General features: G+C 39.0%; 3 protein-coding genes across 3 annotated transcripts; all 3 read right to left on the bottom strand.

Moving 5' to 3' along the window:
• Window positions 1-671: 671 nt before the first annotated feature.
• GCK72_011776 (uncharacterized protein) lies at window positions 672-1,208 on the bottom strand (the record flags this gene model as incomplete). Its single annotated transcript, XM_053728667.1, has 3 exons — window positions 672-857; window positions 929-997; window positions 1,044-1,208. 3 exons carry the CDS (start codon window positions 1,206-1,208, stop codon window positions 672-674), a joined length of 420 nt encoding a protein of 139 aa, XP_053588244.1.
• A 1,636-nt stretch (window positions 1,209-2,844) lies between these two features.
• GCK72_011777 (uncharacterized protein) lies at window positions 2,845-3,366 on the bottom strand (the record flags this gene model as incomplete). The annotated part of the gene is made up of 3 exons (XM_053728668.1): window positions 2,845-3,066; window positions 3,141-3,260; window positions 3,310-3,366. The coding sequence occupies 3 exons, from the start codon at window positions 3,364-3,366 to the stop codon at window positions 2,845-2,847; spliced, it is 399 nt and encodes a 132-aa protein (XP_053588245.1).
• A 623-nt stretch (window positions 3,367-3,989) lies between these two features.
• GCK72_011778 (uncharacterized protein) lies at window positions 3,990-4,390 on the bottom strand (the record flags this gene model as incomplete). Its single annotated transcript, XM_053728669.1, has 3 exons — window positions 3,990-4,115; window positions 4,167-4,286; window positions 4,334-4,390. 3 exons carry the CDS (start codon window positions 4,388-4,390, stop codon window positions 3,990-3,992), a joined length of 303 nt encoding a protein of 100 aa, XP_053588246.1.
• Between the last annotated feature and the right edge of the window lie 8,174 nt (window positions 4,391-12,564).

The following is a 12,564-nucleotide window of genomic DNA, read 5'->3' on the forward strand; positions in this document are numbered from 1 at the left end:
TCATTATTCATATTCATATTATTACTATTATCTACCTACCTATGTGTGTGTGTGTGTGTATTCTATATCTGTCCAATATGGCCCCGAGTACCTAGGTGAATGACCTCTCTCCTCACAACGGGAGGGTATATGCATAGTCGGGGGTAAGCAAGAAAACAAGACGCAGATGGCCTTACGATAGTGAAAAGTGACTAGGGAAGACCAGAGATAGGGGGAGGAATAGATGGTCGAGCGGAATTTCTCAAGGGCGCGTCTAAGGTGCACCAAACAAAGATACATTATTATTAGCTCTGCACAGTTCTTACACCTGCGCTCCACTGAAATGCTATTGAAAAAATGTCTCTTTTTCTCTGAGTATATCAATTTCGCTCAAAATTCTTTCCGGTTTCATTAGAGCGCGATTGTAAGAAGTGTGCCACTCTAATAGTAATAGAGAATAAGCCTTCCGTATTTTAGCATTGTCCTGAAGGTAATTTGCTATTTAGAAAAGAGCTCAAGGTGCGCCAGACAGGGAAGTTGGGAATTGAGAAACACAGCAATCCTTATTCTAGCACCAACTTGTTCGAGGCTTCTGAAGAAAATCAGTAATAAACAACAAAAGTGTTATTTTTATTTATTCGCAATGCAATACTGAAGTAAAGGGACAAAAACAACAACATAATTACTTAGAATTAGCAGTGAAGCTTTGGTCTGAGTTCGATGGGTACGCCAGGGCTTAGAAGAAATTCGAAGAACATTTCGTAAGCTCTTGGACCACCATACTGGTTTACCACATTGCACCACAGTCGTCTCCCCTTACACATCTCACCCAGTTCAGCGTTGTTCACGATCATAAACGTATTTAGAGGATGACGAAGCTGAAAGTTTCTTTTTTTTAATTTCTTCTGGTGGAAGAGTTTTATAGCCTATCTCTACTATTTCTGCTCACCTTTATGCGAGTGAGAAGATCGTTATCTGACTCGTCGTCTTTAAGAAATTCGAAATAATGTCCATAGTCCTTAAATATTTATGTTGATATGATAATTAAAAGTTGGTTAGCTAACCGTTTCGAGGACCGTGGCAGATTTGCATTGCTTCCCTACTCCTCGCCACTCGCAGCGCAGGTTGACGCACTGAGAATCATCAAAGAATACGTGTGGAAGAGTTGGAACGGCGGCAGATGGGAGTGAAATAGTAAGAAGCAACAACAGCAATCGACCTCCCACCATCACACTCTGGCCTTGTATTATGGACATCTAGATCTATCTAAATCTAGGCGGGGCAAATTACTTTCCTTTTCACCAACTGACCTTCGTCTCTCTTTCTTTCTTAGGCCGAAGGGTAGATGATGAATTGCAATGATAAGACACAACGGAGAGAGAGAGAGAAATGGTGAGCAAAAGAGGTATTCTAACGAGAAATACCGTAAAAACTGTAATATAGGCGCATGCACCTCTATTTTTCAACCCCCTTCCGAAAGTGCGCCTCTATTACAGGGGCGCCTCTAATAGAGGGTGCGCCTCTATTTTTCAACCTGGCTATTTATTTTTCAATTTGGCTATTTTTCGAGCCCTCAAGTCATCAATTTTCAACCAAACCAAGATTTTCGCTGACAAAATTATACGAAAACCCCACAATTTGCAGTATTTTGAACGAAAAAATTGGGTTTTTCTTTGTTTTTTTGACAAACATTGAAAAATAATGATTGAAAACCAGAAAAAATATATCAAACATATTGAGGGGGCGCCTCTATTAGAGGGAGCGCCACTATTATTCAAAGCGCCTTTCAGGGTGCGCCTCTATTACAGGGGCGCCTCTAATAAAGGGGCGCTTCTATTACAGTTTTTACGGTATATGATTTTCGACAACCAAACATGAAAAATCAAGTTTTATCAAGCAAAAATTTTGTTTTGAGTACGAATTTATAAAAACGGATTTTTTTCTATGAAAAAGTGGAACTTTGTCAAAAACCTTTCAAAACCTTCCCAAATTTGCCTGGTACTTCAACCCGCGGTACTTCAACCCAAAATACACTGACCAAGATACACTGACAAACAGGATTGAGTCGAATGCGGTGTGGTCACTGTAGTTTGGTCACCGTATTTCAATTATGACTACTTTTCCAGAGTAGTCTTCTGCCGTTATTAAGCCCGTCCCTCGACTATTTTCCCGTCCCTACACATTAACGAATAGTCATCCGGCCCGTATTGCAATACAGAGATAGAGCTAGCCGAGATCTACATTTTGGTATATTTTTCAGCTCAGAACATCCATGTATGCCTTCCAAGTATGGATAGATAGCGGAATTCCGCCTCTCCCTTTCGCCATTTCAAAAATCGCATTCCGCTCAACTCTTATCCGTATAACACAGCTCAGTCAGTGGTGACGATCGTTTTCAACAAAAACAGTTTCTGGTATACTTATAGTAGTTACTCAGAAACGTCACCCACAGAAAATTCAACTAAATCTGATAAAAGCTCCTAGAATAATTATTTGATTTCCCAAAAAGGAACTTTTTAAATGGAGATCATAAAAATGTATTTTGCCGTTCTAACGCACCTTTTCGCACCATCCTCAATTTTACAAGAATTATCATTGGTTTTGTGTTTTAACTCTTCATAAATATGTCATTTTAAACAATTTTCAAAATGGGGGTCGAAATGGTCGAACTATTGCGATTTTTGAATAAAAATAAAGCTCGAATAAATGGCGAAGCGAGGAAAAGATCTGAAACCACTAACAAATCTAAATCGGATGAGTAGAGTTATTGAGAATCAATAATTTCCGTGGTATTTTTATGCGAGACACTTTGCCGAGTGAAGGAATTGGAGAAAAAAAAGTTGGCATTGCTAAATCTAGTTTCTTCTAAAGGTAAACGTACTCATTGGGACTCTTTCTCTCTCCCGCCAACGACTTTGTCACTACTGTTGCTGTATAATACACTGTATAGTACATGAAAAGCACTTTTATTCGAACAGTCATTAATATGGTAATTTTGCAGCACAGGTTTTTTCCTTGAATCAATGGGCAGTCTTCTCCAAACTTGGGGTTTCCGACGATTCGTTCTCCGAACAGTTTGAGTATTTTCTGAAATTTTTGAAAATGTTTCTTTATTGCTATTTTGATGCTAAAAGCAGGTGATAAGAAAAAAGTCTACTCACCTGCAGATTTTGGACTGTAATAGCAGCTTCTTTGGGATTATGTGCACCCCATCCTACAATTGCTCGCAACTTGCAGACATGATGCGTTCCGCCACAACCGATGTTCGGAACCCAATCGCACTATACTTCAATTAAAAATGTTTAAAGATCAACAGAATGTATGCCTTACTTCATAATATCCTGGGGCGACAAAGCTGACGAGGGCAAAGAAGATAAAAAATTTCATGTTTGCACACGATGGAAATGATTCTTTCCATGACTATGTATACTACAGAATAGAAACAAAACAACGGGGGAAATTGAATCGAAGACAAAACATCTGACATAGAGTTGAATCACCAATTGTTTTGTGTTTGAATTTGACAAATAAATAGTAGAAAAGTACAAAAATGTGTAATCTTGTTAATTATTGTGATTAATGGGAAAGAAAAAAGGGAGCTGAATGCTGCGCGTTGAACCGAATTTCGGCACTTTGCCCACGAAATGGGCCATGTGGCCCAGAATATGGGCATGATGGCCCGCGTAGGGCGGGCCATACTGCCCATTTGGTGGGCCACATGGCCCATTTCGTGGGCAAAGTGGCCCAAAAATACCTGAGTAGGATACCAGTCGGTTAACGCAGCCTAACAGCTGTTCAACCTCCTTTTCTACACCACCCTTTTGGGTGTTACAGCGCCTGCGGCGCTTCTAAACTGGTTTAGACTGTCGAGGTCTCAGCATTCCCTTTACTACTGGATCGTATGAAGTATTCACATCATATGGATAAATCAGTTTCTGACTAGTAAAGATAATATATGTAACTTTATTTTTTTTGTTAGACGAGTAAAAAATATTTGTTGTCGTCATCCCTCAAAGGAACAATTTGCAGCAGAAGTTTTTTCCTTGCACGAACGGACCAGTATGCAAATTGAAGGAACAATTTTCGCCAAAATCTCCAGCTCTGCGTATGGGTGTTCCCAACAGTTTGTTAATCTTCTAAATTTTTTTTAAAAGTTTTGTTTTTTCTTAATGGCATCACAGACTCACCTTGTGATAAATGACTAGGCCTTCAGCCTCTTCGCGGTCGAATGCCCCCCATGCTACAGTGGCACGCAACTCGCACACATGAATGCTTCCGCCACAACCGATAGTTGGCACCCAATCGCACTGTAATTGAATTAAAATTTTTAAAAATTAACAGCATTTTGCCTTACCTCGTAATATGCTGGGGCGACACAGCTGACCAGCGCAACGAAAATAAGAAACTTCATTTCGCACAGGATGGAAATGATTCTTTCCATGACTATATATACTCAAAAAGTCCTGTGACGACACAGGCCTCTTGCCAATATACAATGCTGAAAGGTACTTTCTAGAATGCTAACAAGATGTTTAATTTGCCTCACCTTGTAGTCTCCTAAGAAGATAACCATAAGACGACAAGAATTAGCATGACTTCCATGTAGGGAGACAATGAAGGAAGCGTTCTCTGTAAAACTCGAGCATTGGCATAGTACATAAAGTACCGGACAAAAAGGTATCATTTTGGCTGTTTTCAGAGGAAAATGACCAAATTTGAGAGTGTATTTCGGTGTCACCTGATTGTCCGATAATCTCAAGTTTATATGGGTTGGACAGAGCAAAAATAGTAAATCATTTTTGTAGTTGATCATTTTTTTGCAGAGACACTACCATGAAAGTTATAGGTTGTCAAAGTGAAAATCTCCAAAATTTCGCTTAGGGAGAAATTATTTTGTAACTTTTTCGGTTGGGTCCCTACGAAAAAATGGTCAACTACAAACATAAAGTACTATTTTTGCTCTGTCCAACCCATATAAACTTGAGTTTGTCGGACAATCAGGTGACACCGAAATATCCTATCAAAGTTGGTCATTTTCCACTGTAAACAGCCAAAATTGATACCTTTTTTGTCCAGTACTGTAGGGGCCTAGAGTTTCTAAAGAAGTTAGTGTCTTTCTTTTTTTACAAACATGTACTATAGGTCTCTAGTAACCCACATGCACATTATTGGCTCCCAGCTCGCAGGTACGGTAGTACATACGGTCACTTACATTTTTCCTGTTCATTTCCTCAAAATTCCAAACATTCTCCGTCTTGTTGAACTGATCCATAATAATTCCATAAAAAGCAATAATCGTTGTTGTTCGACATCCATTCCGTTAGGATATCTGAAAATTATTGCTTTAATTCACCCGATATTCCTCGAAAATGCGTCCGAGGTACGCCAAATGAAAATTTTTCAATTATGTCATAGAGAACATTGTAAAAATTGCAGCTGTCTATATATAATTGAAAAATCACCTACCGTACCTTTGAGCTGGAAGCCAATAATAAGGTTACTAGAGACCCATAGTACGGGTACACGTTGCTTCTCTTACAGAGAACGTGCTATATACCACAGAATATAAATAAAACAAAATTGAAGCGCCGCGTTGAATCGAACACAAAACATCTGACAAAGTGTTGAATCACCCTTCTAGGGAATTATCGTCGTCCCATTCGATGTGTAACGTAAAGTTGTCAACTACAAAAATGGAACTTGTAAATACACTGACATATTATCGGAGTAAAAAAGTTCCGACATTTTTTCTCGTTGCGGACTTGAGATTTCGGCGACGCCCACTTTTGCAATCTTGCGGCGCGGTGTTTCGCAAGGTAAGCGCACAGTGGCGGTTTATAGTTTTTTCACGAGTAAAATATATGGAAAATGTCAGTTTTCTGTCAATTTTAAAGAATTTTCTCTGAAATATCATTCTGAAAAGCAATATTTACAATAATTGCGTGTGTTTTATAAGTTTGTGTCAGTTTTTCAACAAAACTCGTTAGATTTTCGCCGTATCTCGTTGTCCCTTTTATTTTTCCCTTTATTGCATGATTTTTGTTATTTTTCAGGTTCCAAATGACTCTCAAACAACGTCTCTACACGTGCATGTTCCATAATCCCCAAGTTTTGTGTTAGTTTGATTTCAGAACTTTGTTTTCTCTCCGCCATTCTTTTGTTTCAGAGTGATCGCTTCCAATGGACAGCCGCCGGACATGTCGCCAAGAAGTCAACGATGTCACCATCGCCAGCTATAAATTGGAGTTCAATTTTTGTTGTCGTGTTAGTTGCAGAAGTAGCTTTTGTTGTTCTCTCCGCCTGTATTCTTTCAGATCACCAACAGCACCACAAGTTCGGAGAGGAGTCAAAAACGATGAAGAAAGAAGGCTTCAGTGTGAAATGAAGGAATCAAATCTCAAGTCCGCAACGAGAAAAAATGTCGGAACTTTTTTACTCCGATAATAAATACACTGACCAAATTGACGTTCCGGTCATAACTCGCTTCAACATGAATATTATGCGTTGAAATATACCGCAAACTGTAGATCTCAGTGAGTTCTACCTCTGTAATGTAATACGCTATTCGAATTGAATATTTTTTTGCATGAATCGACGCAGAATTTAGGCTGGACAAAAAAATTCTTTTGAAGGTAGGTCAGGAAATTTGATTCAAGAGAGTTATGAGCTGTCAAAGTTGTCAAATCGCCCCTTATACTTTTTCGTTGAATTTTTCATTGAATTTCTTCATGGTGCACGTGAAAGTATAGTAAATTTCGAATAAAAACGTCATTCTTTTTTATAAAAATTGTTTTATTGGCGAAACTGAGAAATCTAAATAAGTTTACTCGATATTCGACCTAAATGTCACCTTCTGAAAAACGCTTACCAGTTTGATTTACTGTGAGATTATGCAGAAGAGAGCATAAAATCTCGATGCTCTCAGTTTTTTCGGTTTGCTTTTTTTCCTAACTTTTTTTCGATTGTGACCCACTGATTTGTATAAAAAAAATATGGTCGATGAATTGAAGAACTGAAAACACGTGTTACTTACTTATCTGGTACCTGAAGATATCTCCACTTATCACATTCTGTTGCTTTTTCACGTTCACTGGTACGAGATAAGTAAAATGTCGGAATTTGTTATGCTCGAAGGGTAGTTATACCTTTAATTCACCAAGTTAAGCAGTTTCATACTGTCGAAAAATATTTCACTTCCGCACAGCTCAGTAAACAATACAAACACTGATTTCTCTGTTACAGATGTTACAATATGTATCTCAATATGAGATAAGAACTAGCAGACCAATGAAAAACGCTAGCAGACCAATGTCAGGAGTTAGCAGACCAACGGTAGAGAGCTAGCAGACCAATTCACCCTGTTGTGAAAGAACTTCCTGTGCAGTAAGACCTGTAGAGTCCCCTGCGTCTGGATTGAAAAGAAATTGGGCTTTTACAGTATTCTCGAAAATATCTTCTTTTTTTGTTGTCGAGATGAAATTAATTCCGAATAGAAAAGCTAACAACTGAAATATGTCTCTGCAATAAATGCGATTTTTCGGAATATGGTCAGTGTAACATTTTTTAAACATTTCTGACATTATGGTTAAAAAATGGGATTTTTGGTCAGTGTAAGTTACACTGACAATTTTTTTTCAGATTTTTTTTCAGCCAGTCCTTTGTAGTTGACCATTTCTGGGAATCGAAGGTTTGGCGACATAATTGTTCCAGTTTTGTAGTAGAAGATTTAGCAATCTGAAAAATTCAAAATACCCCGTCCTCCATCGTCTGAAACTGTCTGTTTATCTGTAACTTCTAAGATTCCATTCCATATTGCTCAATACCCTCCTCCATTCGTCTTTCTCACCATCCCCTCTTTTCTTTTTTCTCTAACTTCCTGATTCTCATCGGTCTCGATGATTTTCTGGTGGTGAAGAGGATTAGACGTCAGATTATTTATTGTTATGAAGAAGAAGAGACTGAGGAGAAATAGATGGGGAAACAAAGAAAATAGGGGAGATTTAGGGATTCATTGGGCTAGATTTTATTTGTAACAGTTAGAATCCGGGGACGGCTCTAATTCGAGACAGTTATTATCTGTCTTGAACCGCTAAACTTCAAAACTTCGGGAAATTCCGAGAACCTAGGTGATGCTCCGTCTGCTACTAGAGGGTTCATAAACTTTTACAAGAGTCTGGCGCGCCTTAGGCGCTTTTTCTTGTTATATTCATCAGAACCCAATCAATTTTCCTAACTAAAATTGGCTAAAATGTAGGTTTTTACAGACATCTTTCACAATATCATTTATCATAATGTATTTTCTATGCATAAAACTGTATTATTTCTACAAATGTCAATTTAATTTGGTGCCCAGAATGACTGCCTTGCAAAATCCCCAAAATATCATCTAAAATACGCCGAAAAATATGTGTTAGATATCTACCGTACCCAAGCTCTCTAAACTTCAAAAACTCCGAAAAAAGTTTCTACATCTCGACTCTGTAAAACCCTAAAAACGCGCCCACGTCACCCCAACCAACCCCCTTAACCAATTTCTGTCCATATTGGCACCTTGCCAACATCATTCCCCATCATTATTCATATTCATATTATTACTATTATCTACCTACCTATGTGTGTGTGTATTCTATATTTGTCCAATATGGCCCCCCGAGTACCTAGGTGAATGACCTCACAACGGGGGAAGAGGAGACTATATGTATAGTCGGGGGGCAAGAAGACGCAGATGGCCTTACGATAATGAAAAGTGACTGGGGAGGAAGGCCATAGATAGGGGAGAAATAGATGAGCAAACGGGGCATTTCTCAAAACGCGTATAGGGTGCGCCAGGCAAAGTTTAGCATTGTCCTGAAGGACGTTTGCTAAATAAAAAAAGCACTCAAAGAAATGAAGAAACAACAACCCTAAGCTAACCAACCGGTAAGTTCAAAAAATGACTCAGCTGATATAAAATAGATACCAACAGTCCTAAATACATCAGGTTCAGTGTTCACGAGGACTTTAACAATGGATTTAGTGGGTTTATGAAATTTTTTGTCAGATTCTGGGTGTTTGGATAGGTTTAGTGACTGTTTAGTACAACAGACATATCTTGGTATCTGCAGTTCCATGAAAGTTCTGGGCTCTTGGTATACGTAAGTCTAGCTGTGCGGAAGTATAATTTTTGAATAGGAAGTCGGAAGTCGGAAGACGGAAATCAAGTGAAGGAATTTCCCGGCTAGTCATGTACCAGGAATCCTGTAGGGATTTCCAAAAAAGCTAGGAGAATTCTACAAAAACATTTCCATAAGTTAGCTATTCATTTCAGGAGTTGTGAATCCGTTCAAAACCCCATTCGATCCCCGCTCTCTCTCCTTCAATATAATTGCGTAGTAGTAGTACAACACTTATGAATGACCTTCGCCTTGCCTCTACAAAGAATGTGTTTTATGGGTTTTTAGAATGCAACAATTACACGCCCTTGGAGACACTTTTTTACGTTGAAAAAAAGGAAAAAAGAACTAAGCATAACATGAGGGCACCTGGGAAAGTGTCTCTGGGAGAATTTAAAAAATTTAAACATCAAAACTGCGCTCTATTGACAAAACTCATCGAACTAGCTACACTGACCAAAATTCCATAGTTACACTGACAAAGTTACAGTAAGATACAGCGAATTCTCTTGTAGACTGGCACTTGTACCTGTCTAATGAAGTGTCTAGGCTTATGGTGTAAATTACTGTAAGACACTGATAAGAATCTTTTTAATTTGAAAATCAACAAAAAACTTTTTTAAAAATGGATGACTAATAAGTTACATATGTACCTAGGTACTTATGTAGAAGGGCAGCAATTTCGGTTAATCATGAAAAAACACAAAAAAATATAGACTAGTTTTGTGGAAAATAAGTTTAATTGGATTAGGCCAGTCAAATGGGAAATATACGATTCATTGGAACAGGTTTTGAGTGGAGTGGGTTGTTGCTAAGCAGTCCACAGAGGAGGTCTGAATAAGACCAGCACTTTCAGAATAGATACGGTTTTTGTTAGGTTTGAAGATGGAAGATGAAGAAAATTAATGAAAAGGCCGGAATATTTTCTTGGTCACTGTAACTTTGTCAGTGTAACTATGGGTTTTTGTCAGACTTGCAAAATTCCGGGCCGGCCCGCCGGCCCGGCCCGGATTTGAACTTTTGAACTTTTTTCACTACAATTTTTTGTCCAAAAATTTATTTTCTGAAAATTTTTCATATTTTTCCTCAAGTATATTTTTCAAAAACCTTCGAAACCTACAAAAAATTGTTTTTAAGAAATATTTTTCAAAAAAAATCGGGAAATTTTCGAAAAAAAATTTGAATTTTTTTCAGTACTGAACTTCCGGCCCGGCCCGTTGCAAGTCTGGTTTTTGTCAGTGGAGCGCATTTCCTTTAACTTGTTGGGATCTGAGGTTTTGGAGTTTGTGTGCCTTAAAATGGTTAGATTCTGAAGGAATTTTGAGATGTGATGTCAGAAATCAAAATACCGATTGAATTATGTACTAACCGTAATGCAACTTGATTTTTGAATTAATGGGCTGGAAATTTCGCAGTTTTTGACGAAAATTTTATGTGGAATGGTAGAAACCGCAGATTCGAGACTTTGAAGTACCAGAAATCACTGGATGCGATATTTATTAAATTTCAAAGTAAAGTCGATACTGAAAAAAGTTACACTGACAAACTACACTGACAATTTACAGTGACCAAAATTTAAGCTCGCGGAAATGCGCTCCATCGCACAACGGTTGGCACGGTGCCACGGATTTTTACGGTCATTTGTCGTACCTTTCAACACAATCCGCGACGCAAACGCAACGCAACTCGGAAAAAATTTAAACCTTTTCGCTCTGAGGCTTGTAACTTATCAAAAACAGGGTAGTCTTGGTCACTGTAATTTTGTCAGTGTAACATTGGTTATGCCGGTGAAACTTGGCGTATATGGTTAAAATAATATTTGGAGTCGGGCCGAGCCGCCAGGAAGCCAAGATAAGCCGACTAAGGACGGTATTTCACACGTATAGTCAAAATGAAGCCAGAAATCCGATAGTCATGTCAAAATCTCAAAAATTGTAATCTCAAGCCATTTTTGATCGCTAAAAGTCGTTCTAGGCCAAAAAATGAGTTCTTAAATCGGTATTCAGTATAGCGTACCAGTTTCCGATTTCGAATGAAAAAATCGATACCAGCGCGCTTCTAACAACGTTTTTCAGAACTCTGTACTATGGGAACCGCCTGAAATTAAATTCGGTCTAAAATTAAACGTCTTCTCTACACGCACACATAAAATAATATGAAATGGTATAGTGAGTGAGTGTGTGCTGTCTCCATGTATATATTCCTCTCGTTTTGTTTCTTGTCTCCTCTCCTATCTCCTCCACATACAACTATATACCAAAGAATGGAACCCCAGACATATCGAAGATAGAGAGGTGACTGACCAGAGAAGCACTTTCTACCCCTAGGTCCCCCCCAATCTCTATTCGCCCCCTTTTTCCCTTCCACTTTTCTGACGTTGATGAAAAGGAAGGGAAGGAGTCGACAGAGAAGAGCGCGTATCTAAGCGCAGGACACACAACAATGAATCGATGTGGAGAGAGTGTGTGAAGCTAGGAGAACGCAGAGTACACATTGAGTCATAGATCATGGCAGGAGGAGAGACGCAGCGAATTCTCTAGTCGGGTAAACAGACACGCGCGCCGCCCCAACGAATCGACGGAGTATCGAGGCCATACGAAACGAGAGAGTGTTGGAAGTTGGGAGACGCAGACATCGCCTGTCGTGTGACACTCTTAGTCTTTGCCGGTCTGGCAGCCCTCCATTTCTTTCGCTTTTTCGTTTTCCTTTCCCCCCACATCTCTGTTGTCTCTGTTGAATAGAAAGAAGAAGAAGAAGAAGTGGAGAAATAGAAAAAAAGAAAAACGCCTACCGTACCCCCTCGCGGAGAGGAGCGCGGAAGGAGAGAGAGTTTAAGGAAGCATTGGAAATGTATTTGAGAATGATAAGGGGATAATTGTGGAAATTGACTGAAAGAATCTGAAAGTCCGTACAGAGACGTAGGAAGATCCATAGGTCGCCTGGAAACGTCTGCAGGATGCCAGGGACAGTTATGATCTACCGAGAGGTGGAAGATATGTGGCTATGGTCCCAGATAGTGGCCTACCAATTTTAGCATGTTTTGACTAAGTTTGCTAGTTAAAGTTACATTTGGCAAACTAGATAAGGCTCAAACTTTCACTTGGTTTCCCTCGAATACCAGACCTCCATAGCAAAAACTGAATGTATATTTGAAATCAGCGTTTTCTCGCCTTTCCAATGATATAGGTTACGCCCGATGACTCCACTGTCTTCCAACGTTTTTGAACAAGATATGACTGACCTACTTTCAAGATTCCAGATTGTCAGTGACACTGACTAGAACCCATAGTTACACTGACAAAATTACAATGACCAAGAAAATATTCTTCGCTAATCCCTAGTCCATCTGTCTGTCTATTTATCCAGATGTAAGGATTTTTTGGATTCCGTGTACTCCTCTCGGAAAAAAGCCAATCCCAACCGTTTTAGACTC

Source organism: Caenorhabditis remanei, chromosome III (genome assembly GCF_010183535.1).
Source record: "Caenorhabditis remanei strain PX506 chromosome III, whole genome shotgun sequence".
NCBI lineage: Eukaryota > Metazoa > Nematoda > Chromadorea > Rhabditida > Rhabditidae > Caenorhabditis > Caenorhabditis remanei.